This window comes from Aspergillus oryzae, chromosome 2, assembly GCF_000184455.2.
Source record: "Aspergillus oryzae RIB40 DNA, chromosome 2".
NCBI lineage: Eukaryota > Fungi > Ascomycota > Eurotiomycetes > Eurotiales > Aspergillaceae > Aspergillus > Aspergillus oryzae.
The window spans coordinates 5,889,335-5,913,099 of NC_036436.1; the positions used below are offsets into that span (position 1 = coordinate 5,889,335).

The 23,765-nt window shown below is 48.9% G+C and overlaps 9 protein-coding genes across 9 annotated transcripts; 4 read left to right on the top strand and 5 right to left on the bottom strand.

Annotated features, from left to right (window-relative positions):
- Window positions 1-380: 380 nt before the first annotated feature.
- AO090003001409 (GMC family oxidoreductase) lies at window positions 381-2,273 on the bottom strand (the record flags this gene model as incomplete). The annotated part of the gene is made up of 2 exons (XM_001820413.1): window positions 381-2,000; window positions 2,055-2,273. 2 exons carry the CDS (start codon window positions 2,271-2,273, stop codon window positions 381-383), a joined length of 1,839 nt encoding a protein of 612 aa, XP_001820465.1.
- A 993-nt stretch (window positions 2,274-3,266) lies between these two features.
- AO090003001410 (putative glycosyl hydrolase) lies at window positions 3,267-5,958 on the top strand (the record flags this gene model as incomplete). The annotated part of the gene is made up of 2 exons (XM_001820414.3): window positions 3,267-4,517; window positions 4,567-5,958. 2 exons carry the CDS (start codon window positions 3,267-3,269, stop codon window positions 5,956-5,958), a joined length of 2,643 nt encoding a protein of 880 aa, XP_001820466.1.
- Window positions 5,959-6,249: 291 nt separating this feature from the next.
- Window positions 6,250-7,988, bottom strand: AO090003001411 (uncharacterized protein; the record flags this gene model as incomplete). Its single annotated transcript, XM_001820415.1, has 3 exons — window positions 6,250-6,368; window positions 6,424-6,508; window positions 6,570-7,988. 3 exons carry the CDS (start codon window positions 7,986-7,988, stop codon window positions 6,250-6,252), a joined length of 1,623 nt encoding a protein of 540 aa, XP_001820467.1.
- A 2,656-nt stretch (window positions 7,989-10,644) lies between these two features.
- Window positions 10,645-11,725, top strand: AO090003001412 (uncharacterized protein; the record flags this gene model as incomplete). The annotated part of the gene is made up of 2 exons (XM_001820416.3): window positions 10,645-10,760; window positions 10,813-11,725. 2 exons carry the CDS (start codon window positions 10,645-10,647, stop codon window positions 11,723-11,725), a joined length of 1,029 nt encoding a protein of 342 aa, XP_001820468.3.
- A 390-nt stretch (window positions 11,726-12,115) lies between these two features.
- On the bottom strand, window positions 12,116-13,549 carry AO090003001413 (uncharacterized protein; the record flags this gene model as incomplete). The annotated part of the gene is made up of 2 exons (XM_001820417.3): window positions 12,116-12,968; window positions 13,134-13,549. 2 exons carry the CDS (start codon window positions 13,547-13,549, stop codon window positions 12,116-12,118), a joined length of 1,269 nt encoding a protein of 422 aa, XP_001820469.1.
- Window positions 13,550-15,799: 2,250 nt separating this feature from the next.
- On the top strand, window positions 15,800-16,440 carry AO090003001414 (uncharacterized protein; the record flags this gene model as incomplete). The annotated part of the gene is made up of 3 exons (XM_023235305.1): window positions 15,800-15,922; window positions 16,121-16,252; window positions 16,390-16,440. 3 exons carry the CDS (start codon window positions 15,800-15,802, stop codon window positions 16,438-16,440), a joined length of 306 nt encoding a protein of 101 aa, XP_023090337.1.
- Window positions 16,441-16,547: 107 nt separating this feature from the next.
- AO090003001415 (cytochrome P450) lies at window positions 16,548-18,099 on the top strand (the record flags this gene model as incomplete). Its single annotated transcript, XM_001820419.1, has 2 exons — window positions 16,548-17,625; window positions 17,678-18,099. 2 exons carry the CDS (start codon window positions 16,548-16,550, stop codon window positions 18,097-18,099), a joined length of 1,500 nt encoding a protein of 499 aa, XP_001820471.1.
- A 1,828-nt stretch (window positions 18,100-19,927) lies between these two features.
- Window positions 19,928-21,498, bottom strand: AO090003001416 (uncharacterized protein; the record flags this gene model as incomplete). Its single annotated transcript, XM_001820420.1, has 2 exons — window positions 19,928-20,816; window positions 20,879-21,498. The coding sequence occupies 2 exons, from the start codon at window positions 21,496-21,498 to the stop codon at window positions 19,928-19,930; spliced, it is 1,509 nt and encodes a 502-aa protein (XP_001820472.1).
- Window positions 21,499-22,399: 901 nt separating this feature from the next.
- On the bottom strand, window positions 22,400-23,696 carry AO090003001417 (uncharacterized protein; the record flags this gene model as incomplete). Its single annotated transcript, XM_001820421.3, has 4 exons — window positions 22,400-22,570; window positions 22,631-23,294; window positions 23,357-23,468; window positions 23,534-23,696. The coding sequence occupies 4 exons, from the start codon at window positions 23,694-23,696 to the stop codon at window positions 22,400-22,402; spliced, it is 1,110 nt and encodes a 369-aa protein (XP_001820473.3).
- Between the last annotated feature and the right edge of the window lie 69 nt (window positions 23,697-23,765).

A 23,765-nucleotide genomic window follows, 5' to 3' on the forward strand; every position in this document is an offset into this window, starting at 1 on the left:
GATTTTCAGATGAGAGAGCTGAAGGGCATAATCCGTCAAAGAATCCCTCGAGCCTGTCGAAGTTATTATACTGTTTGAATCGACATTCCAGTGATAGGAATGCAGTGGTTGCATGGAAACCACCGTCAGATGCCGATGCGACACATCATGGAAGTGAGCCAACCCCATGAAACCCGCCGACCATTGAAAACAATCCATATCAAGAGATCTACGACTTTATGGTCAATTTATATGTCATCCCCGCCCAATGAGCACAGGTGGTTCTCTACAAGCGTGGCTCGACGGAAAACATCAATTCACGAATAGGGCAAGGCTACATTCCAGCGGGACTTCTAAACAAAACAACCTTCAGCACCACGCGACAGGTGCCGATCTCATGTCTAACAATGCGCAGTTGCACGGATGATGTCCGCCGCACGCTCAGCTACCGCATATGTCGTCGCTTGAATGGTGCCCGACAGTTCGAGGGGAAAGATGCTGGCGTCGACCACTCGTAAATTGTGTGTGCCATGAACCTTCAGCTGGGTGTCCACTACTCCGCCTAGCTCTGCAGGCATCATCGCGCATGTACCCACTGGATGGCAGCAGTGGAACAGACGATCTTTCACCACCTCCTTAGCCGTGTCCAGATCTGCCAGATCCACCGCCGCCTTAGGTACCCGAGCGCCGGGTTTGAGTAACGAGCTAAAAGGCTCCGTACTAGCAATCTTGTCCAGGAACTGAGTGTGTCGGGCGAGGATCTCTAAATCTAACGGGTGAGATAGATACTTGGGGTCGTAGATAGGCTTGTCGCCGGCGTTGGCCGATTGGATATGTATAGATCCACGAGAGAAGGGATGGTTATGTAGAACCAAAATGTTGATGTAGTTCTCGGGCAAGTCCTTCGACAGCGCATAGCTCATGGTGTTCACCCCTTCCTTTGCATTGAATTGGGCTACGAGGAACATGTAGTCTGCAGAGCCCGTCTGGTCATCCCGGAGCATCTGTCGCAGGATCTTGTATTGCTGCTGCCGACCGAGCGAGATTTGTTTAACCTGGGGGCTGTCCAGATACTGAGCCAACAGATCGTCTATTTGTTCGCGCTGGACTTGTCCATTGTGGTCAACCAATGGTAAATAGGCCACACTGACGGGAATGCCGGTCATAGGACCAGTACGTGTCTTTTCATAGAGTTCGACCAGAGACTGGACGACCTTTGGATCCCGCGCGATGTCTGCGGAGGTCTGTGGGTCTGCCACTTCGAAGTTAACGGTTGACATGCAATGATCTTGGAGATTCTCTCCGACTGCAGGCAGGTCGAGCACCACAGGGATATTGTGTTTTTGCAACAGATCTGCGGCGCCAATACCAGACAGCTCAAGGAGTTGGGGTGAATTCAGACTTCCAGCGCTGACGATTACTTCACGCGTGGCAGACACTTCTAGTTGTTGACCGTTTTTGGTCCGAATCTGAATCCCCGTCGCAGTCACACGGCTATCGGCTTTCTTCAAAATCACTCGTTCAACCATTGTCTCAGTCAGCAGATGCAGGTTTTTGCGCTCTGCGACATCTTGGGTGTAGTAAGCGCCAGCATATCCCCTTTGTCCTGTCTTCCCGTCAACGGACAGTGGCGGCGTGAAAGATCCCACTTTGCGCCCTGCAATGGGGTCTGCGTGATTGTTCCAACCCAAGCGCGCAAATGTGTCATCCCAGGCCCGATTCCACGGGGTATAGATGTCCAAATGAGAGATGGGGAGAGGGCCTTGATCGCCCTGGTTCTCTGCATTCATGTACTTGTCCACAGAAAGCAAGGCACTAGTGGTCTCGCTCGGGGGGGTGTATGTATGGAATTTACGCAGATACGGAGCCATGGCATCAGGGCCCCACCCATCGTTGCCCAAGGATTCCCACGCCTCGAAATTCGCGCGTGATGGGTACATAACCAGAGAGAAATTCAATGCAGAAGAACCACCAACCATCCGGCCTCGTGGCTGGCCGAGTTGACGATTGTTGGCATAAACCTGTTAGAGCTTGTCAGTAAGCGCCACGGTCCAGACATGTCAAACAGGACTGACCTGTGGTTCCGTCAAGTAGTCCCAGTCGAAATCCGGATTTTCCATCATGGCGCCTAGCAAGCCCGGGGTTTCGACGCGCGGGTCTCCCATATGGTTAGGCCCTGCCTCGACAAGGAGAACAGTGGTGTTGGCATCTTCGCTGAGACGGGAGGCTAGGACTAGACCACCGACTCCTGCGCCGACGATGATATAGTCGTATGGTTGTTCGGTGATGGCCATGATGGTGGGGCGCTCGCTATCTCAGCAATGGAAATCGACCGGATTGAGAAGCTGACGGACAGCCCTTTGGGCAATATGGGCTATTTTATAACCGCACGAAACATGCGCGAAACTTGGTTGCCTCACTGTCAACTGCTAGCACTCTGCAAACGAAGGGGCCAATCAGATGAACGGGACCACGTCGTTTTTGCGTTGGGAGAAGTTGGCCCCCATCAGCGACTCACGGCAGATTCGTTCCATCGGCGGCATTTCATGATTCCGTCTGATCTAAATGGGCGCCACAGGACACCCGGTGCTAAACTAATTGACTAGCGGCGCCTTGGTTCTTAGTCGAGGCTTATTCAATTGTGGCCTGGAGACGTTCCTAAGGCTTTCGTCGAGTCTGACATGAGCACAAAAAGAATCAAGGTGAGGGGGTGAGTCGAGCTTCTATAAGCATGTATTGATTGTTACGATGGGTAGCGTTGAAAAATATGTACCACTATTACCCCACAGTTCATTAACGCCTGAGGAACTGTGACAAATCATTAAGGACCTGCAGCGTTGCAATAAATATATTTATGCGAATGTCTTGGCTAATACTACCTACCCAACGGCACTTTGACATGCAAAAATGGCGTTGTCTATGGTAACAGAATTACCTCCAGGCACGCGGGTACTATCGGCAGGATAGCCGATTCTCTATCCATGGTTCCATTGCTCTATCGGCATCGTGACATGCTCTTCGTAGCGTCACCGACGATCTCTCGGGATGACCCGAACACGATGTAACCATGCAGTGCACATGCATTGCTCCTTGTATGATTCAAGTGGACCGTGGTCGCTTTCTGAATGGGCTGTTTGTTAGCAAAAGTTTCGAAACTCGGAAATTGCCTAACAAGGATGTCTTGAACCTTATAAAATGCCAGCCCTTGCATACAGCCCCTTGCTCCAACACTTTCAGCTGTCTAATATCCTCAACCAACCTACGATATATGGGGTTTCTAAGGGAATATGTATCTACGGGGCATCCTCTCAGCACTCGCCGTGCTGCCATTCGGCATAGCTTCTGTCACTTCACCTGGTGACACAGCTGTGGTACCTGGATGGCATCTGCAGTCTGCCCTTCACGCACCAAGTAATTTGACCGATCTCTCCCTTCCGACTGCTCACAATGTGAGCGCCTGGTATCGGATCAGCTCTCGGGCTACTGTCATGGCAGGGCTGATTCAAAATCACGTTTACAACGACACACATCTGTTCTACTCGAATAATCTTGCAACTCTTGACCAAACTATCTTCCGTGCCCCATGGCTATATCGTGAGGAGCTCAGGCTTCTCGCACCTCCCAAGGGACAACATATGTTCCTCATCACTCACGGTATAACGTCCAAGGCGGACATATACTTCAACGGAAAACAAATTGCCTCCAATGCCACCCAACAGGGGTCATATGGTGGCCATCGTTATGACATCACGCCCTTTGTCCGGACTGGAAAAAATGTCTTGTTGATCCAGGCTCATCCAACGAATTATCTCCGTGACTTTGCTCAGGGCTTCGTGGACTGGAACCCGTACCCGCCTGATAACGGGACGGGAGTCTGGCGCGACGTAGAGCTCAAGCAGACGGGGCCTGTGTCTATGTCTTCGCCGCGGATTCTAACGGACTTTATTGGTGTACATACTGAGAATGTTACTGCCACTATCAAGGTGGACATTAAGAACCATGAGGACCGCATTGCCAATGGTGTTGTGCACGGTACCGTGCAGGCGCAGGATAAGGGATCGCAGACGGTCGCGTTTTCCAAGCAGTTCAAATTAGAACCATACAAAAATGCGACAGTTTCAATCGATGTTGTGCTAAAGAACCCCAAGATTTGGTGGCCTGCGACATGGGGTAAGCAGCCACTTTACACGGTTAAGGCTAAAACCACTGTCGGTCAAAATGAGATCTCGGATATCGCGCCACCAACACAGTTCGGAATCCGACACGTTACATCAAAGCTTAACTCGTATAACGACACTGAGTTCAGCGTCAATGGATACCCGTTCCATGTGAGAGGAGGTGGCTATAGTCCGGATATGTTCTTGCGATTCGACCTCGAGCATCTGCGGAACATCTTCCGTTACATGCTGGATATGGGTTTGAATACGGTACGCTTGGAAGGAAAGCAAGAACATCCCGAGTTATACGATCTTGCCGATCGCATGGGATTAATGGTGATGTCGGGTTGGGAGTGCTGCGATAAATGGGAGGGGTGGAAGGTAAGTCGGATCCTTTGCCTATCTGAACTGCAATGGCTAACTGGTGTAGTACAACAACGAAGCGAACGGAGTCAAGTGGACAGAGAAAGATTATCCAATTGCCGAAGCTACGATGCTCCATGAAGCGGAAATGATGCAGGCCCATCCCTCGATGCTGGCCTTCCTAATTGGATCGGATTTCTGGCCCGACGAGAAGGCCACAAATGTGTATGTCAACGCTTTGAATCGCATGGACTGGCCCAACCCGATTATTGCATCTGCAAGCAAGCGTGGATATCCCAAGCTCCTGGGCCCATCTGGCATGAAGATGGACGGGCCTTACGATTGGGTACCGCCTAACTACTGGTACCACGATAAGCTTGGGGCAGCATTTGGTTTCGGCTCGGAACAGGGGCCCGGTGTAGGAACGCCCGAGCTCGGCAGTTTGCAGCAGTTCATGTCAGCCCAGGAGTTAGAGAGTTTGTGGATGAAACCGGACCAGCCTCAATGGCACATGGCTAAGAATGACTCGCCCTTTGCGGACCGCTCCCTGTACAATGAGGGGCTTTTTGCGCGGTATGGGCCACCAACCGGGTTGGAGGACTATCTTCGCAAGTCACAGATGTCGGATTACGAAGGGACTCGGGCTGAATTTGAAGCATTCGCCATACGCCAGAACGCAAGTCGCCCGGCCACTGGGGTGGTTTACTGGATGTTGAACGGCGCCTGGCCTAGTCTCCATTGGCAGTTATTTGACTATTACTTACGACCGGCAGGGTCCTACTTCGGCACCAAGGTGGGTGCCCGTTTAGAGCATGTCGCTTATGACTACGAAACGCACACTGTTCATATAATCAATCATTCCCTGAAAAATTTCGGAAAGCGAAATGTCACTGTGGACTTGATTGATCTCAACGGCACATCTATGCACCATGAAAGCATCGCTACGTACACTACTCCAACCTCATCAAAGCAGGTAGCAACGGTGCACGAGATAAACAAAATCAAAGATGTCGGCTTCCTCAGATTGACCCTGAAAGACTCTGGAAAGGGCACCACCATCAGCCGTAATGTCTATTGGCTCCCACCCAACACGGAAACCCTAGACTGGGATAACTCTACCTTCTACACGACACCTGTTACTAAATACACCGATCTCACTCCATTGAACAAGATGGCCACTGCAAATGTGTCGACAAGCATGAAGATGACCGTGTCGAAGCACGGCTCCACATTTGGCGAGGTGACATTGGAGAATAAGTCCGATGTTCCGGCTTTCTTTATGCATTTGACGGTTAGCGATGAGAACGGGCACGAGTTGGCTCCGGTATACTGGTCTGATAATTATGTTACTCTTTTCCCGAGAGAGAAACTGATATTGACGGTGGAGTTTCAGGGGAGGAAGTGGGCAGCTACGTTGAGTGGGGCGAATGTAGAGAAGAGAGGAATTGGGCGGAGCTAGGCTATGATCTGTGATTAGTGAAATCTATATAGATAGAAGTTTGTATGGCGATCACTCGACTTGTTTGATTCATGTCCGCGTGTTGTCCAGATGCTCCCATACTTGGATACGGCACCTGTAGCTAGAACATTCATATTTAGCAGCAGATCTAATCAACACATATCAATGATATATAACTTAAATTGCTTCACACTCCGTTGTCCCCAGCACCCTGTATTAAAATGTACCAGAGAGACTAGCGATTCTAATTGATGTATTCTAATGCTGCTCCTGGCCCAACATCGATGCCACTCACTTACCCTTCAGGACACCCTCGATAACCTGAGTATGCTGCATCAGTAGCTCATCTTTCAATCTTCTCCCAATAAGCTGGATATGGCACGGAGCCCCTTCGACATCTTTAGGAGTATCTATATTTCATCAGCACGACTCAGTTCACACAAGCGAAGCATGTAGATGACATACACTCAGGAACATATCCCACGTCCCGAACAAACCCAGCATCAGCTACTTCGTCCGCAGTGCCAAAGGGAATAATGCACGCCGGATACTGCAAGTTATCAGCCTCAAATGCCCTCAACACACAGAGAAAAAGAAAGAAGAAAATATACATCAACCAAATTAGCCAACATCGTATAAATCGGCAAACCGAATGTATCATGCACAGGCGCACAAGTCTGATGTCCCGGCCCCAGTATCACATCGAGCTCGTTATTTAAGAAGACTTTCCTTATTGTAGCAGAAGTATCTGTCTTTTGAACATTGAGGTCATATAGCTGTCGCAGTGTCGGCTCGGGATCTGTTCCGTTGGGATTATAGGTATATTTCAAAGATGGAACCCAGGGTTCGTCGCTTGCTGCGAGGTGGCCAAGGGGTGTTCTGTCGGGATCCATTTGGAAGAAATGCATTGCGATATCGCTGAACTCTTTCATTGAGGGACATTTCCCGCTTAGATCGATGATTCTGTGGCCGGCTGCAGTCAGTTTCTCAACTGCTGTTGAAATGGTGCGTAGTATACTGGGATGATACGGCCTTGTCGGGTCCTCAGGGAGAAGACCTATCGTCAATGATTCCTTCGGCTCAATAGGACTCGACCACGGAAGACCAAGGATCTGATCATCCACGTCCTCGGGATGTGAATCGGCAATAACCTTGAAAAACAAGTCCGCATCGCGAACCGAATGACACAACGGTCCAGCTACAGGTGCTATCCCGGTGAGTCCGGGTCTAGCTGCACTCGTCTGTCCGGCATAAGGAACCCTCCCTCCACTGGGTTTAAACCCAAAAACCCCGCAACATAGGGCAGGGATACGAATTGAGCCCCCGATGTCAGTTCCAACACCTAATAGCGATCCTCTGAGCGCAACTAGCGCACCTTCTCCACCGGAACTACCACCGGCTGCCAGATTGATCCGGTAGGGGTTTAAAACTCTGCCGAAGATATTATTATGCGACTCGGCTGTCATTAAAGTCTGCGGGATATTAGTCTTGACGTATACCACCGCACCAGCAGCGAGTAGGATATTGACGAGCGCAGAGTTGCTAGTTGGGACTGGTCTATCTAGGAAGGAAACGAACCCCAACGTCGACGGGATACCAGCTACATTAAACGAATCTTTTAAACTTATTGGTAGACCATGTAGAGGACCGATTGTTTTGCCGGTCGTGGCGAGATGCTCATCTAACTGTTTCGCGCGGGCGAAAGCCTCATCGAAGAATGTCTCCGTGAGACAGTTGGTTAGTTGTTGGGCTATTGCGGCGCGTTTGCTGAATGCGGTTGTTACTTCTGCTGAGGTGTATTCCTTCTTAGAGATCTTGGCGAGGAGGGCTGTTGCGTCTCCGGTGTTGGTGATTTCGAGCTCGCGGGGTGTGAGGAGGTTGCTTTTCGCTGGAATGTCGAGGCAGTTTAGATTTGGGTTGTTGGTGAGGAGGGTTTGGATTGAGGGTGGGAGACGCCATTCTGGGGGGATTTTGGAGAGGGCGGTGGTTTGCTTTTTGTGGGCTTTTTCTTGCCAGGTTTGAATGGTCATTGTGTTGGTTTGAAGGGGATTGCTTTAGGGATTCTGGGGTTAGGATCGGTGCTAGAGGCTAGGATGATGGTGCTCGGCTTTATAAAGTGAGGCTGAATTTTCCCCTCATTTTAGCTGCATGATGAGGGGTTGGTGGAGCGTTTGCTGGTGATATGGACACTCATAGGTCAATCTAGTTCGTTCATGGGTGGTATCACGAGAAGCAGTATTTATCCCGAGGTTTAATCGTGAAATAGACTCAGATGTCATACTGTCTAGAGGGTATATCACCGGAATGGTCAGGCTGTAGCAATACCACTACATAACACCTTATCTTGCGTGTTGTATATCTACTGGAGCATTACAGAGAGGCGGAGCAACGTCGAGTAACATCTTGTTGCATAGCAAAACATAAAAGTAAAATGGCTAAGAGTGTCCAGACACCTTAGGTCCTTGTAAGAGAATTTATACGATATCTTGATTGACACATCGACGACGAGCATGTTCCCGGCGCTGTTACTAGTGCTAGATTTTCATCAGGCATTTCTCAGCCATGGATGCCGCTCGTGTCTTGATTATGTGGAAATCCCTCAAGTGATTTCGCATCCATTAGTACATGGAACCCTGGTGGCCTATAGAACTCCTGTAGCGGACGAAAATCCAGCTTTCCACTCATAGATGAGTGGCCGCTCATATATCGGTATTGAATTCATGAGGTCATCTCCTTTTCTGATAGAGCTCTAGCACCAGGGATCTTATAGCCTATGACTTCACAAGATCCGTCTTGCCTGTAGAACGCCAACCCGGTGATCAGTGCATATTGGTCATTCTCATAGAGGATAGATACCCCAACCTTCGCGAGTTCGGGAGATATATCCACGGTTTCGACCTTTGTCCCTGCTAAGCGTGTGCCGTGGCAATGCTGCAACGATCTACCGTGAAAGTTCAGGAAGGGTGTGTGCGCGGTTTCTTCTCGAAGGCATGCGTGTCTTATCCATCGGAAGGTCTCCCACAGTTTGACCATTTCATCAAACTTGTCGTTCCGAGGGAACGTGAATGTGCAGTGATACAAATGCTGCCAGTTAATGCCATCTCTTGTTTTATCAGAAGAGTCCCTTGAAGCACGATATAAAAAGCCCCTTTCCTCATTGATGTCGAGCCGTGACCACCAAAACCTAGGACTGAAGAAAATTCATTCATTGCACGGGAAACCGTCCGAAGGCGTAGGAAACTGCAGGTGTATAGTTGCTCCGCAATGATCTCTTTGACTTCAAGGGGCAGGACTCACTTAAGAATGGGCAAATACAATAGATTGCTACATAACCTATCTTAGGCTAGGCAACAATTGTATAGCACTGCTTAGCGGTCAGAAGATCCTGTATTGAGGGTGTATTCTGGGCTCATTCTCATTGATTTGTACAGTTGTTAACGGTCCGGTTCGGGTTCAAGACCCGCCCCATACCCGCGCAGATTAGGTCAATCCAACTTGCTGGGCAGCCGCGTTATTATTTAGGTATAGTACCTAGGCCCTATATCTCTCTCAATTCCCTATATGTCATATGAAAAACATAAGAAGAATCCTGGAACATCTAGATTTTCAATTATACGGTGCCAGGAAGAGCGCGACGGGCTTTATTGGTTCAGGATGAGTTTTGGCACTAGAACTGGAACCCGCTCCCGGGTTCCCATCTAGGACCTGTGTCCCGCTCCGGGAGCCAGGTCGGGGTGAGTTCGGGTCGGGTTCGGCGTGCAACCCGGCATCGCTTAATAATCAAGTTCAAGTTAAAATTATGTAAACGATGTTCATATAGTTATTTTTCATACACCAGTATCAATACCCCCTGAGCTATTAAAAACGTATTTAACACTTCCTCAGTCCTTAGAAAGTACTTAGAACTATAAGGAAACCGTATTATGATTGAAGTTATACCCCAACGATAACATAATCCAGCGAATTGTACTTATTAATGGCATTGGAAATCACATGTTTTAGGGTGGGGGTGGGGTCTCAGCTCCGAGGGGGTGGGATGACCTGTATACACCTCCCGTAACCTTCTACTTACCTATCTTCCCTCTATCATCTCAATCCGCACCCATAGGTGCACAGCAATATCTCTTACGAGAACTAGAGGTTTCAATGGTGATTGTATGAACTTTCCTACAAGTAAAGCGCTGCGAACTCCACTTTACGCGGAAGCCCTTACAGAAGAGCGGGGTTCTAAGTTGTGTCGCTTACAGGAGCCACGGCGCTAACTTGGGGTGTGCCTTGCGGGGTAACTACGGTTGATATTAGAAGTTCTAGGTGCCCTCACTTCAGCAGGAGGTATTTCCATCTACAATATTCCTGCTGCGGCCTTCCCCAGGGCAACACCTGACAGCAGACACCGGCATGGCGGATCCTCTCAGCATTGCCGCCTCGGCATTGGCTGTCATCACGGCTGCTATTCAATCCACAAAGTCACTTGTTGATACCGTCAAACGCTTTAAAGATCGGGACAAGACTTTACGTAGGCTTCAAGCTGAGCTTGAGGACCTTGCCAATATCTTGGATGCGTTGGCACATGTGACCGCGACTGAAAAATCGATGCTGGCGCTCCTTGGAGATCCTATAAAACGTTGCAGTCAAATATGCTGTGAATTTGAACAATCGATGAATGTTTTCAGTGAAAAGTCAAAGATGGGCTTTCGCGATTGGGCAAAGATGGAATTCAAGCGAGGTGATATCAATGACTTTATAGACACAATTGCAGGGTATAAGTCAACAATCTCAGTGGGTCTAGGCACCATAACGATGTTAGTCGCGATTCTTTACCCAGCTCTCACTCTTCTAATGTACTTCTATTAGGCAAACCACTAAAGTATCTCAGCACGTTCTCGAAGAGTACAACGAATTGGTCCAGGACACAGTATATAACCTTGAGGTCTATTTACGTCGTATTGATGAAAAATTGGCACGGATTCCTTTTGATACAACCGATAATACCCCGGGAATAAACCTGGACCTGAAGGACGAAAGAGCAGTAACCAAACAATGCCTAAGGATTTGTCAAGACGCAAAATCTTATATTGAATCATTGGCAAATCGAGAATCTGATCTACTGCAAGAGGCACCTCCTGACACTGCCAATGATGACACAGAAAGACTCTTTGACGCGCAGTTGTTAACACGTCAAGCTCTGGAAGCAAACCGGGACAGCTTCGCAGAGGTAATCGGTCACCTTGGCAGACGCCTACAAACTTTGGTACTGGACAGGAATCCAGAAAACGATAATGACCGGCAGCGATTACAGGAAGACATCAATATCTCCATGAAGTGTTTAGAGGTATGCAAGGTGGCTAGCGAGGTTTCCCGTCAGAAGATATACCGGGTTGGGGAAGCGGTGGCCGATGGTGACAGCGATCAAGTAGTGGTGACGACCTTGGCGGATTTATTTGATGTCAAGAAGGCGCTGTCTACAGGTAATTCAGCGCAGTTGGTTGGATCAATGACGGATGATGCTCTTTGTCATCTAGCGGACAAGCGTTATGGCAGTCGTTTTGGGGTCTCAGCTCACCCTACAGGAGCCACCACCACGAAGTCACCGCCGGCTTTTGAAACTCGAAGAAGCAAACACTCTTTCCCACCCCAATCCGGCAATGACGAGCGGTTCTCTAAACTGGAAACGAGACGCAACGAACCATCTCCCAATGAGATGAGAAAACGGGCGACGAGTGACAAAAAGGATCAAGATTATAATAAAAGAGAAGCCGGGATTTAAAGCTCCAGCTATTTAGAACTTTCTCTGTATTGGCCCAGAGTCATTGTTTTGCGTTGGATATCATCCGCTCGATGCCACCGAAGTAATATGCTATTACTCACCGTTGTCCTCCTGTACCAAGGCCTTTTTGGTCATAGTGAATGATATATCAGTACAAAGAAAAAATCCACCTTTTCATATTCACACGCGGAGGTCGAGAAAAGAAAAGAGATTATGCCAGATCAAGTACGACTCCTTCTTATGGCATGAGTCAGAATACTTAAATAATAATCTAGAAACCATGTACTAATAATTCCTGAGAGTATATTTACTTCGAGCAACTATAATACTAATTTATACTACCGGAATTGTGCATACCTCCATCCGCTACTAAAAGCTGGTAGGTGCCGTTTATGTAGTCCTAGACTTCGGGGTAAGCGTAAAACCTTGCCCATACCGCTCCCTGAATTCTTCCACAGAGGAAGCATCGCCATTACGATCACGAATCGTATTGGTATAATCTCGCACAGTTTGGCCGTCGGCTTCGATTATGCGAAAGTTGACATTGGTCATATCACGTGATAACTGTTGGACGGAGGCATCGCTGAGGTGGCCTCCAACCTGCCTCGATCTCCATCCCAGACCTCGGTTCGTACCATTAAGGGTCTTTCCGTTAGTCGAAACCATGAATTGCAAGGCGTCCCCGGTGCCGTAGTTATGGATATTGCTGATATTTTCCTTTAGGCGGGTATCGGCCTTGGAGCAGATGTCCATGCACTGGTGGGCGGTTTGCCACTCATCCTGTAGCCTTTTCAGGTCCAAAATGTCTTGCTCAGACGTCATAGCTGCTTTCGACTTGACTAGTAATCGGTCCGTCAGGGCTTGCATATGCTTTTCCAATTGGGTGATCGTGTCGGCGAGTTTAGTTTTACAGTCCTGCAAGCTCTCGTCGGTGACTCTTTCTGGGTAAACATCGGAACCCGATGATCCCCCGGAAGTGTCATTGCTCTTGGTTGAGAGCTGGATCTGAGCAATATGGTCGGATAACTGGTTACATATTTGAAGACATTTCACTGTGCTCAGGCGCTCTTCCTTGATTCGCCGCAGTTCCAGGGCATCTGAGTCTTCTGCGGTCACGGTTTGCCCCACAATGAGCTGCAGCTTGTCGTCGATGGCTTCCAGGTGGGCCTCAAGATCAGCTTTGGTCGTCTCTATGAGAGCCTTGTAGCTTTCAATGGCCTCGGCATTGGCGGAGCTTTTGCGGCTGGACGTCAGGTTAGCTAGGGGTGTTTTGAAAATGAATGGAAGCGTAGCAAAGGGGGAAAGGTGGAGGTGCCGAGACGGGGGGGAGGTTGGGGTTCGCACAGCGTCGTGGAGGGCAGCAAGAGGAATGGCCATGTTTATTATATACAAGACAACGGAGACTCACAGGTTTGCATCGGTAAGGGCAACATTGATGGTTAGTTTGTACCCGGATAGACTTCGTCTGAAGCCATCGATATCATCATCCCCCAGGTACCGTAACTTGGCCCAGTCTCGGAAGCTGGTTCGGTCAGCGGACCGTGATGAGTATTTGACTATTTCCTGTTCGAACTCGCTGCACGCATTGCCGCAGCGTCGTAGTGGTAGTTCGAGTGCAGATAGGCTCTCATCAGTGGTGGTATCTAACAGCTCCTGGAGCGGGGCGAGGACTTCGCTCAAAGCCTCCAGCTCCTCAATCAGGTCGCGTACGCGTTTTGTGTGAGACCGGAAGCTATTGATTGTCTCGTAAAGAGATAGGCTAGCCTTGAATGCAAAAGTTGCCAAAGCCAGTAGGCCAGAGGCTAGACCTACAGGTTCTGCCATTCTTTTCTTGTCTTGGGTGGTGGGGCGTTGAGGTGGGTTGGCTTGATTTTTCCCAGAGTAAAATATAACCAAAAATCTTGATCGAGGATTGTTGCTGGGACAAAGAGCAGAGGATGAAGGGGAGGTTTAATACTTTTGGTCTACAGTGGTGCTTGGTGATCGCCAGCAAGTGATCATGACATGTTTCATGTACGCGCGCTCATATGTATAGGTGGTGTGCCCGGCTCGTATTGAGTTTTCTTAGCAAGGCTGTTAGAGGGAAATGAACTCTTTGGCCAGTGACCCAGATGGCGCTGCGGAGGGACCCACGCGAATTCGCCAACTTTTGGCCAGGCTCGGCCAGGGTTTTAGGAGCGACCAGAAGAGAGGGCCAGAAGAGGAGTAAACGTCAAATCATCCTCGTGTCGAATCATCGAAGTGGAGGAGTTTTGTCTGTATGGTAGGTCATTGGTCGGTTAAGCGCTCATCCATGTGGGGACATCCCACCCTTTCCTATTGGTTGGGCTGAGTTGAAAAGGTTCATTTCAATTTATGAAATATACTAAATCGTGAGGGTCAAGTACTTCCCCCGAAGGAGTCAGAGATCAAGCATCACGAATGATACACCGGTTTTGGCTTATCTTATAAATCAAGTCGCATTTTCCCCACCCACGGTCAAACCGCTAGAGAAATACCGCCGTGTGAGGACGCATTTATATTGGCACTTGGAGTAGAACCATGATTCTGCTTGGATCAAACGAAAACCACTAGGTCAATGGTCGCTAATACTGCTCCATGTATTCGTACCCGATCCTCTTCCTTACCCCACCGAGAAGGACGGTTTAGCGGCGGCGAGGCTCCTCACAAGGGCGCCTAACAGGTTGGGGACTAAGCGCAAGGCTGAAGACATCAGCAACACAGTATTCGACTGGACTCCACTGCCACATGACGCAATAAAGGTAACCGCTGTTGAGAGGCTCTGAAACCCAGGAAGGGTGATCGAGCCCCTAAACGCCTTGTCATCTGTTTCCCAATAATAGCATCGTAGGCGCCCTGTTTGGGGTTTGAGAGGGAGATTGCTTTCTCATTCGAAAGTTAATATAGTACAGCATCCCCGTGCGGACCAAGACGGCCAATCATCCCAATGTCGTTGGCCTCGAACGTAGTAGCCGTAGCCGCTTTTACATTTGAGACCTAGTAAGTCTCGACCAAACAAATTGAAAGCTTCAACTCCTAGACTTAGGCTAGATTATTTAATTATAACCCAACTCTAATACTAGATTAGAGTCTTCGGCTCAAAACCTAATCCAGCCCAGGTTAGATCCGGGTTGGGTCCAGGTTATATTGGGTTGTGCGGAAGTCTACATCCTACTATTAGGTACGAATAGTGTTTAAAACAGTACTGATAGACTACTGTTTTTGGCCGGCATTTTACTGTCAACAAGTGTTGACATGTAAAGTAAAATATATGAACTATAGCTATTATCTATTAACTATATTAAATAATTCCACTTAATCAGCACAGCATTTACGATTTACGTTTGGCCTTGTAGTTTATCCTTGGAAATAATCGACAAATACCTGAAAGGACGTTGGAATCCAGAGGTGAAGATGTGTTAGCTCTAACTCCCTTCAAAAAGGGTAAAGCATCAGGCGAATTTCTCCTGCTTTTCCTTTTTTTTCTTTTTTTTCTTTTCCTTCTTACATCGTGACGATTATTTTCTAGCAGAACTCCGCCTTGCCATAATAGCCTGTTAATGGCAGCCCAGTGGCAAGCGGCGAAGAAGTATTGGCAGTCTCGAGTCTGTTGTTCAACTTCGTTGTTGGTAGGCTGAGCACTTACTACCAAAGTTGCTAATGTAAAGCGGCAGTCACTCCTATTCTACCCCCCCGGCATAAGAATCCTGAGAGAAATAGCAAGTCACAACTCTGCCCCTTGTGTCCGCCAACCAGGTATCCGGAAATTTCTTTACTTGATACTTTTCACTATATAGTGGGGACAATCAGTTGACCCAGCTGTTTGATATTTGTACTACGGAATCCACCATCGTGTGGCATTCTGGCCACGGACTAGAGTCCGGGCAATGGACATTCATCTGGCCCTAACAAGGAGAAGGATCCAAAGATTCTGGAGAGTACGACAGGTCCAGCTGTGTAAAGTTTCGCTCAGACTGGGGTAACAAGAGCCGGTGCACGCGAGGACTAAGCACCGATACTCGACTCCCATCGATTCCACACGGCATTGGTGTTTGCCCCTGCAGTACCTACAGCATGCGTAGCAACGTGGCGATGAAACCGGAGCTCGACCATGCAGCTGATCCTGACACCATTGTTGATTGCGCACTGTGGAACGCGGTTGGCATAAGGCTGTATTTCCGCGATAAATTCGATCAGGTATGCTGCTCTTTCTTCGGAAGAAGGGTCAGTTAACAAATGACAAAGGAAACCCGCGGCTACTTCTGTTGCGAAGGCCATATTCATACCAGACGCAGGATAGACTAGAGTCTCTGTAGACAATCAATACGTAGACAGACCGACCATAGAAATGCGAATTTGAGAGGTAAAGACACAAGCGGCCGCCGTGGTTTGTAGCCCATGCGGGATAATGAGCGAGCACCGAAAGAGCATCCATGGAAGGTAAGTTACTGTGTAGCCCGCCATAGTTTCCGCGTGGAGGATTTGTTTTCTCGTACCTCTGCCATTGGAGAGGGTGTGTTATACTCTGTATACATTTTCAAGATTGACGTTGACCAAGAACATATCCGTGGATACCAAGGCACCCAGGCTTGTAGCACAACATGAGTCATTATGGCTCAAGATGATGCGCGAAGCTTTGCACTAAATTACCCACTTTTTTTTAGGTACCCACAGGAGCAATAGCCTCTACCCTTGCCGAACTGAGTCCCCGATAAATTAGGGCACGCTGACTAATCACCTGAATACTTGTACTTAAAGGTAGAACACTTGGCCATAACCCATTTAATTTACCATAGATTCATTCCTTAGGTATGTGGCTACAATGTTCGGTCAAATCTTCTCCAGTGTCTTCGCCTGGACGCTCATTGCAATCCTCGCCGGGTTATATCGCTTTACCACCAAACAGCGACCTATCTTTCCGGTAGTGAACGATTACCGGGGCGATTTCTTCCGTCGAAAAGCATACCGTGAATATAACCAGAATGCGAAAAAGTTAATCGTCGACGGTCTGGCCAAGCATGGTAGTCCTATCACGTTACGTGTGCCGGATGGCCTGAAAATCGTGTTGCCATCTGCCCTTAGCGAGTGGGTCAAGACAAACAGGGACCTCGACCATCAGGAATTGATCAGGGAAGAATACTTTGCAGGATTCCCAGGCTTCGAGGCTCAAGATACACTCCATGCCCCCGACGGAATGTTGATTAAGCTGCTTCGGACGAATTTATCCCAAAATGAAGAAATCGTCCCCACGGTCAACCGGCATATTGGACCGGCGTTACAACACTATTGGGGAGATAGTGGTATCTGGCATACTATCGATTGGGAAGACGACACCACTGGGATCATCTCTCGTGCGGCAGCGTCGATCTTCGTGGGTCCGGAGAAGGCCGCAGATGACGAGTGGCAGACGGTCGTTCAGGCGTATGTGCGCGAGTATTTCGCAGCCGTGAGTGAGCTTCATACATGGAGGGCTTCGTTACGACCGATCGTGCAGTGGTTTCTACCGCATGCCTCGGCTTGTCGGCGCCTTTTACACCAGTCTCGCGCAATTATGCAGGAAGTGGTTCGAAAGAGGGAACGAGAAGCTCAGGCTGCAGAGGACCAAGGTTTGGTCGCACCTCGATACAACGATGTTCTTGCGTGGACTATGCAAGTCCCCGACAACAAGCACCCGGCGGGCGATATACAGCTCGCCTTGGCCATGGCAGCACTGTTTACAACCACCGAACTTTTCAAGCAGATTCTCATCAACATTGCCCGACACCCCGAACTCGTCGAACCATTACGGAAGGAAATCAAAACGTCACTATTGGGGCACGGTCTGGGACTCACTGCGCTGGCGAAGATGGAACTACTCGATAGCGTGATGAAGGAGTCGCAAAGGCAGATTCCGGTTACAGGTAAGTCTCGATGGTCATAGCGACTACAGTGGAATCTGATGTTGGCCTGTAGTGGGATTGGAGCGCAAGGTCATTCGTGATACGTCTCTTCCGGATGGGACGAAATTACCCAAAGGGTCACATATCATGGTCGACGCAACCGACATGTGGAATCCAGAAGTTCATGTGAATCCCGAGGTATTCGATGGGTACCGATTCTTGAAGCGACGTCATGCAGGAGACAAAGCGAGTCAATTTGTGCAGTCGAGCCGAGAACATATTGTGTTTGGGGGTGGTAGACATATATGCCCCGGTCGCTTCTTTGCTGGTACCGAGCTGAAGCTATGCTTGGCCCACATTCTCTTGAAATATGATATTCGGTTAAAAGAAGGGTACTATCCGCAACCTATGGTACTCGGGGTTTATGCGATTGTTGACCCAATGACTCAATTGGAGGTTCGGCGGAGAGAGCACACCGAGGATTTAGTATTTTGAATTTGTGTGTTAATAAGCGTCTTGTTCATTTGTTCTCTTGCAGCGATCAAACTGATATAGAATAATAGGGAAATCCTTGAAAGCGTTCAAATCTCTGCATTTAACTACTGATGACTTGTTTTGCAGTTAGCCATCTAATTATCGTCGTTATGACTAGGAATGCAGTCTGGCCTATTTTTCCTTGTTCTAGGAAGGTCTTCATACCATGGCTTTTGTTTAATACGCGAAATAGAGAGATCCAACAGTACAAGGTGCATTGGCATCCATTATGCAGTTGGCCAATCAATACTGTGTGAAGATTGAGATCAATTATCTAGGTAGAATGATACGATTGGGTTATGTGGCCTTACCAGCCACCGTAGGTCTAAGCCTTTGAGAGAGAAGGTGAAATTAAACTTAAGGATGCACTTTGACTGTAAGAGGGTTGTGTGACTGCACCCCTGGCACCGCTCCTCCAGATAAAGGGAGAGCGAAGGTTGGCAAATCGTGCAATGCTCAACCCCTGTATCGAGCTTTCGATACCTATCAAGAGAGGACCAACAGTTGACTGTATGTTGCATACGTGATGTGCCTTATACAACTCACAGAATTTCGGATTGTCGATGTTGCGACAATCCTGCGCCAACTGGGTCAAAGCTCATCCCCTCAAAGTTTGGTTTCGCACTCCGAGTGAGGATTCCAACTCGATGCATTCCTTTCGTCAGCGCGCCAAGTCGCATACAGTCACAGCCTTCACAGCATTGTACGGAGCCGTTCTGTAGCTTTGAGTGGACATCATGCATGGAATCAATGACTCTTGCAATTGATCCTCGTCGAGAACCGTTAATTGCATCTAGAGTTGATAATGTTACTGTGAGTAGATGGAAAGATACTGAAGCCATATGTCGAGACTCACCTTGGATCGCTGATGGTACTGGGAGTCGTGTGAAGGCAATCACGCTTGTGCTCCTAGACTCTAGGTACTTGGAGGAAGCTAAGAATGACCGGGGACTGGTTAAACACCCAGGACACGAATAGCCATTTCTCGGCCTCATTCAGTGAACTGGGATCCCCAAGGTGGAAATTCAATCCACTCAGCCATGAGCGTGAGAACACTTCTACTGCGTCATGACACTCATAATAATCGACCAACCGCGCGACCTCCACCAACCTATCCAAGGAGGGCAGCCGAGGCACCACACGTGCTCGATGGTGGATAATCAACATCAGGATTAAAAATGGCCTCGCCTCCCAATCCCGTACGGGAAATGTTAGACAGCCTGTAGCTCTTAGCTCGGTTCCCTCCTGAAACCCATTTTGCAGTGTCCGTCCGAATTGTGGGCTGGCCAATGTCAGATGTTTTGATGATGCACGAATCTGAAGATGGCGCTGGGGAGGTACCAAAGAGCCCCACCGTGAGCCCTGACAGCGTGGAATAAAGGAGTTCCCACAGGTTGTCCGGTAAATCATCAGGCACGTCATCCAGAATGAGGGAAACGTCACCATTCGGGTCTAGCTCGTATACCAAGTCCTCATGGTGGCCAATGGTCTGTGAGGGACTGCTGATGAAGGGCGTGAATAGAGTACGAAAATATTACGCGTGTAGAGCGCACGTGGGGCTCCGCTAGCCACGATGGAAGGCCAGAACATTAGGCATTAAGGCCAAGCATCTATCAGGATCAGGACTCTACGATAGTCTCAGAGTAACAGTTTCTACTTGATACATCCCTTTATTACCTTTTCCCTTTTAGTCTAATTCTATTTCGTATTAGTACATTTCCCATGATACATACCATACATATTGCGTGAACCACAGCCATCATCCACTAATTATATAAAATGCCTCCCCTCAATCAGCCCCATGCTCATCATTAACCTTTGCACTGTATCGAGCAAAGGGACTGTTCTCCCTTAGACGCCTACCATGTTTCAGGAATATATACGGCGCCACGCAGTACACGGTTGCCACAGCAGCGATAATACTCGTCGCGACATTTGATCCAAGCCCCGAATACATCGGATACGCGAACAGAGGAAGACACCCGGAGGCCAACGCACGTAAGAAGCCCTGGACCGCCAATCCGGACGAGGCATAGATCGTATATGCGTCAGAAATATACCCACTCAGCGTATACGAGAACTCAGTCGCTGCAAAGCCGATGAGCACGAGGCCGAACATGGATGCGATCCAAGGGACATGGACGAGCGGTGGAACTGTCCAGCCGAAGATCCAGAGTCCAATGGCCAGTGCGGGCGCAGCAATCGCGAATCCGCCGATTTTATCTTCTGGCTCTGGACGCTGGCTGGCTTTCTGTCGGGATTTCAGCTGGTGGTAGTCCCATAGGCGGACGAATCCACTGAGAATAATCCCAGGAAATAGGGCAATGAATGGCAGGGAGGTCGCCCTGGAGCTCCAGCCAAATTCACTGTAGACTACGGTGAAGGACTCGGTGAAGAGGTACATCATACCCCAGGCTGATGCGCTGAGGATGGAGACCAAAATGAGTATAGGTTCCGAGACACCTATCTTGGCAGGTCGTACTAGAATTACCTGCATAAGCTCGCGGGTGCTGTTAATTCGGTCAGGGTTTGGTATATCCATGTCTACTGCTCCGACCTTTGATTGGAGGTTGTCAAAACGGCGCTGAAGCAGGGTTGTCGGCCGACTCTCCCGAACTGGTATAAGGAGGAAGAATGTTGCCGCACAGGTAATGGCGGAAATATGGTAGACCCAACGCCTACACATTGTACGGTCAGTACATCTGTATATTCACACACCACGGCCGCCTGGTATACTTACCAACCGATCGCATCAACTATATAGGACCCATAGATTGGGCCCACCGCGATACCGAGCATGGTGGAGCAATTCCAAAACCAGAGAAGCCAGAGCCTTGGGTGTTGGGAGTACAGATCCTCGATACTTCCAGCCAGAACGATCGCCGGCACAGACGAGGCGAAACCGGAGAAGAAGCGGCCGATGAAGACTCCGGCTGGTGAAGGAACAAGGCCGACCAGCAGAGAAGAAAGACAGTATGCACCAGCGGACACAAGGTAGGACTTCTGACGACCAAGAGCCTCAGAAAATGGAGGCATTATAAGCCCTCCCAATGCTTGCCCAGCGCCATACATGAACTGAAATCCGGTGAGCATCACGACCCTGCTCATTGCGTACTCAGACATGGCCTCTTCGGCAGCGGATGGCCCCGTCGTGCTCATGACGGTCGTATAGAACTCCAGGAAGAAGATGATGCAGGCATCGTAGAGCTTGCGCCGAAGAGGCCAATTGCGTGGGAAATCTCGGTGGTCTGTATCCCACCCGAGTGTCCTGGACCCCGTCTTTCTAAGCCCCCTGTGCGCGGCCTCGCGCTCGAGACTATCGTGGTGTCCACTTTGCTTTTCCTGGTGACTTTCGTCCATGTCGTGGGAATAGGTATGCAGCAAATGGCATCCCGCAAAAGGGCAACCATTTCGCCTGATATAAGGACTGTTCCTGGATAGGACCTAGCCATGATGCGAGTATTGCTTCACGATCAACATCTGCTCAAGCCTCACGATGCCCTAAGTGGGTCCGATGACGTATCGCATCTTGTCACGGTACGAAGGAGTAATGACCGTGATAGAGTATTCTGGAAGTAGAACTACGATTGGCATAAGTCATGAGCCTAGGATAGATATCAAGATAGACAAGATAGTCATGAGAAATACCCCTGTACGACCCATGGAATGTAAAATTTCGAACCAGGGCGATAAGAACGGGTGTTCATCTGTTCGCTCGGCTCCAGACCCACGGTTCATGCATTGCATCATTAGTACCCTGCTAGATCTGCGATCGACCTCAATAACCAGGATGCTGGTTCATCCTGCATAAATATGACGTGGGTTTATACTTTGACAAACGAACTCCAGTTCGATCGTGGAGCAAAGACAAGGAACCGGACCTCCAGCACAATGAGGACCCGATGCACTACTCCTTGGATAGATACATCTATAGAACCTAGTTTTATTAGTCAGTATTCCTCTTAAAGAGCCGATGCCAGGGAAAGAGAAGAAAACAAGAAACAAGCAGCAAAGATTGAGTCTACCATTAGTTGGCGTTGTGGTTGAGTCCGGTAGCCGTGGGCTGGAAATTGAAACTGTTTGAGTATAGATTATACTTCTGAATACAATTTTGAACTAAATATTTCGTCTAAAATGTGTACTTAGGGTTCTAACGCCGTATGCCAAGAAAATACAGGATCAAAGAGACATTTGATGCGATATACAAGCAGTGAAAAATGACAGATAGCTCCGCGGTGCTAGTGTTGGCCTGTGACAACACTTATTTCTTATCAAGGAAGCCAATGTTAACCAGAACATCTTCCAATGAGCCAGATTCGAAAGGGGGATAATCTGGTTCGCACTTTGTTCCAACAGCAGGAAGGGTACCGTTCGTCCAGTAATCCCTGATAATACTCGACGTGCATGAAGACCCGTGAGCCAAAGTAGCGTGCTATAATAACATGTTAGTCCAGGCACCACAAAGCTATATCCCACAAAGAAAAGGACCTACCCCCCAGCCACCATGCTCCAGCAGAACACTGCCCTCGAAGCTAGCACTGATATTCTGTGCCGACCGAAGTGGAGTGGCAGAGTCATAAGTATTGCCGATGACCATAATGGGATTCTTTGTCTTCGACTCGAAGTTTCCCTCGTAGCGTTCTTTGGCGTCGAACTTCCACTGGGTGCAGGTCATGGCAATGGCGTTTCCGACTTCACCAAGTAGTTTGCTCGTCTGTGATAAGGTATTAATATCAGGCATTATCTCGTCCAGGGCATGCTTTCCGGTTTTCTTGTCAGCGCAGGGAATGGCGAATGCCGCGTCATCGCCCGCCATTCCGGCCGCCAATAAACTACCCACTCGGGCGTCGGCCAGCTCCTTGAACCCTGTGACATTTCCATTTAATATGAAGTTGAAGGCAGCGGCCAGGCTGGGATAGGAGCTAGGCCCGTAGAGAGCGAATCGAATGTAAGTTTTCATATAGCTGTGGTCAATGATGGAGTGCTCATAGACGATAGGCTCGCGTTTCAAGTCATCCAGAAGCTGGTAGATGCTTTCCTCAAGCTGTTCGGCTGTTTGGTTTCGGCTAGCGAGGGCACATTGTTCTGGTGTCTTGAGGCACTGCTGGAAAAAGCTAGAAAAGACCTTGTCTGAATCTGCCCACAATTCCGTGTCACTGCAGGTTGGAAAGCTCGGTTAGAATCGCCCGTGCAAAGCAAAGGGATTATTAAACCATACTATGAATTGAAGTACTGGTGTGGATTCATAACACCATCTAGGATCATCTTATCCACCCGGTCTGGGAACATCGCAGCAACAGTGGATCCCAACGCGGTGCCGTATGAGAAACCTAGAGGAACGCAAATATTGTCAGCCTTTGGTACTGTCATGTATCTTCATGTGGATCTTGCTTACCCCAATACTTCAGCAGACCATCGTCCGTGACTGCATCCACAATTTGCATCAAATCCCTTGCCGTGAAGGCCGTGCCGAGGTATGCGCCATTTTCTTGCAATTCTCCCTCAGAGCAAAAATCGGCATACAATCCGCTACCAGCCCACTGCCTTCCTATCCCCATCGTGTCGGAGGGCAGTGGGAAGTCATTAAATCGGCTTTCCGTACGAACCGCGAGTTGCTCTGTGATGTT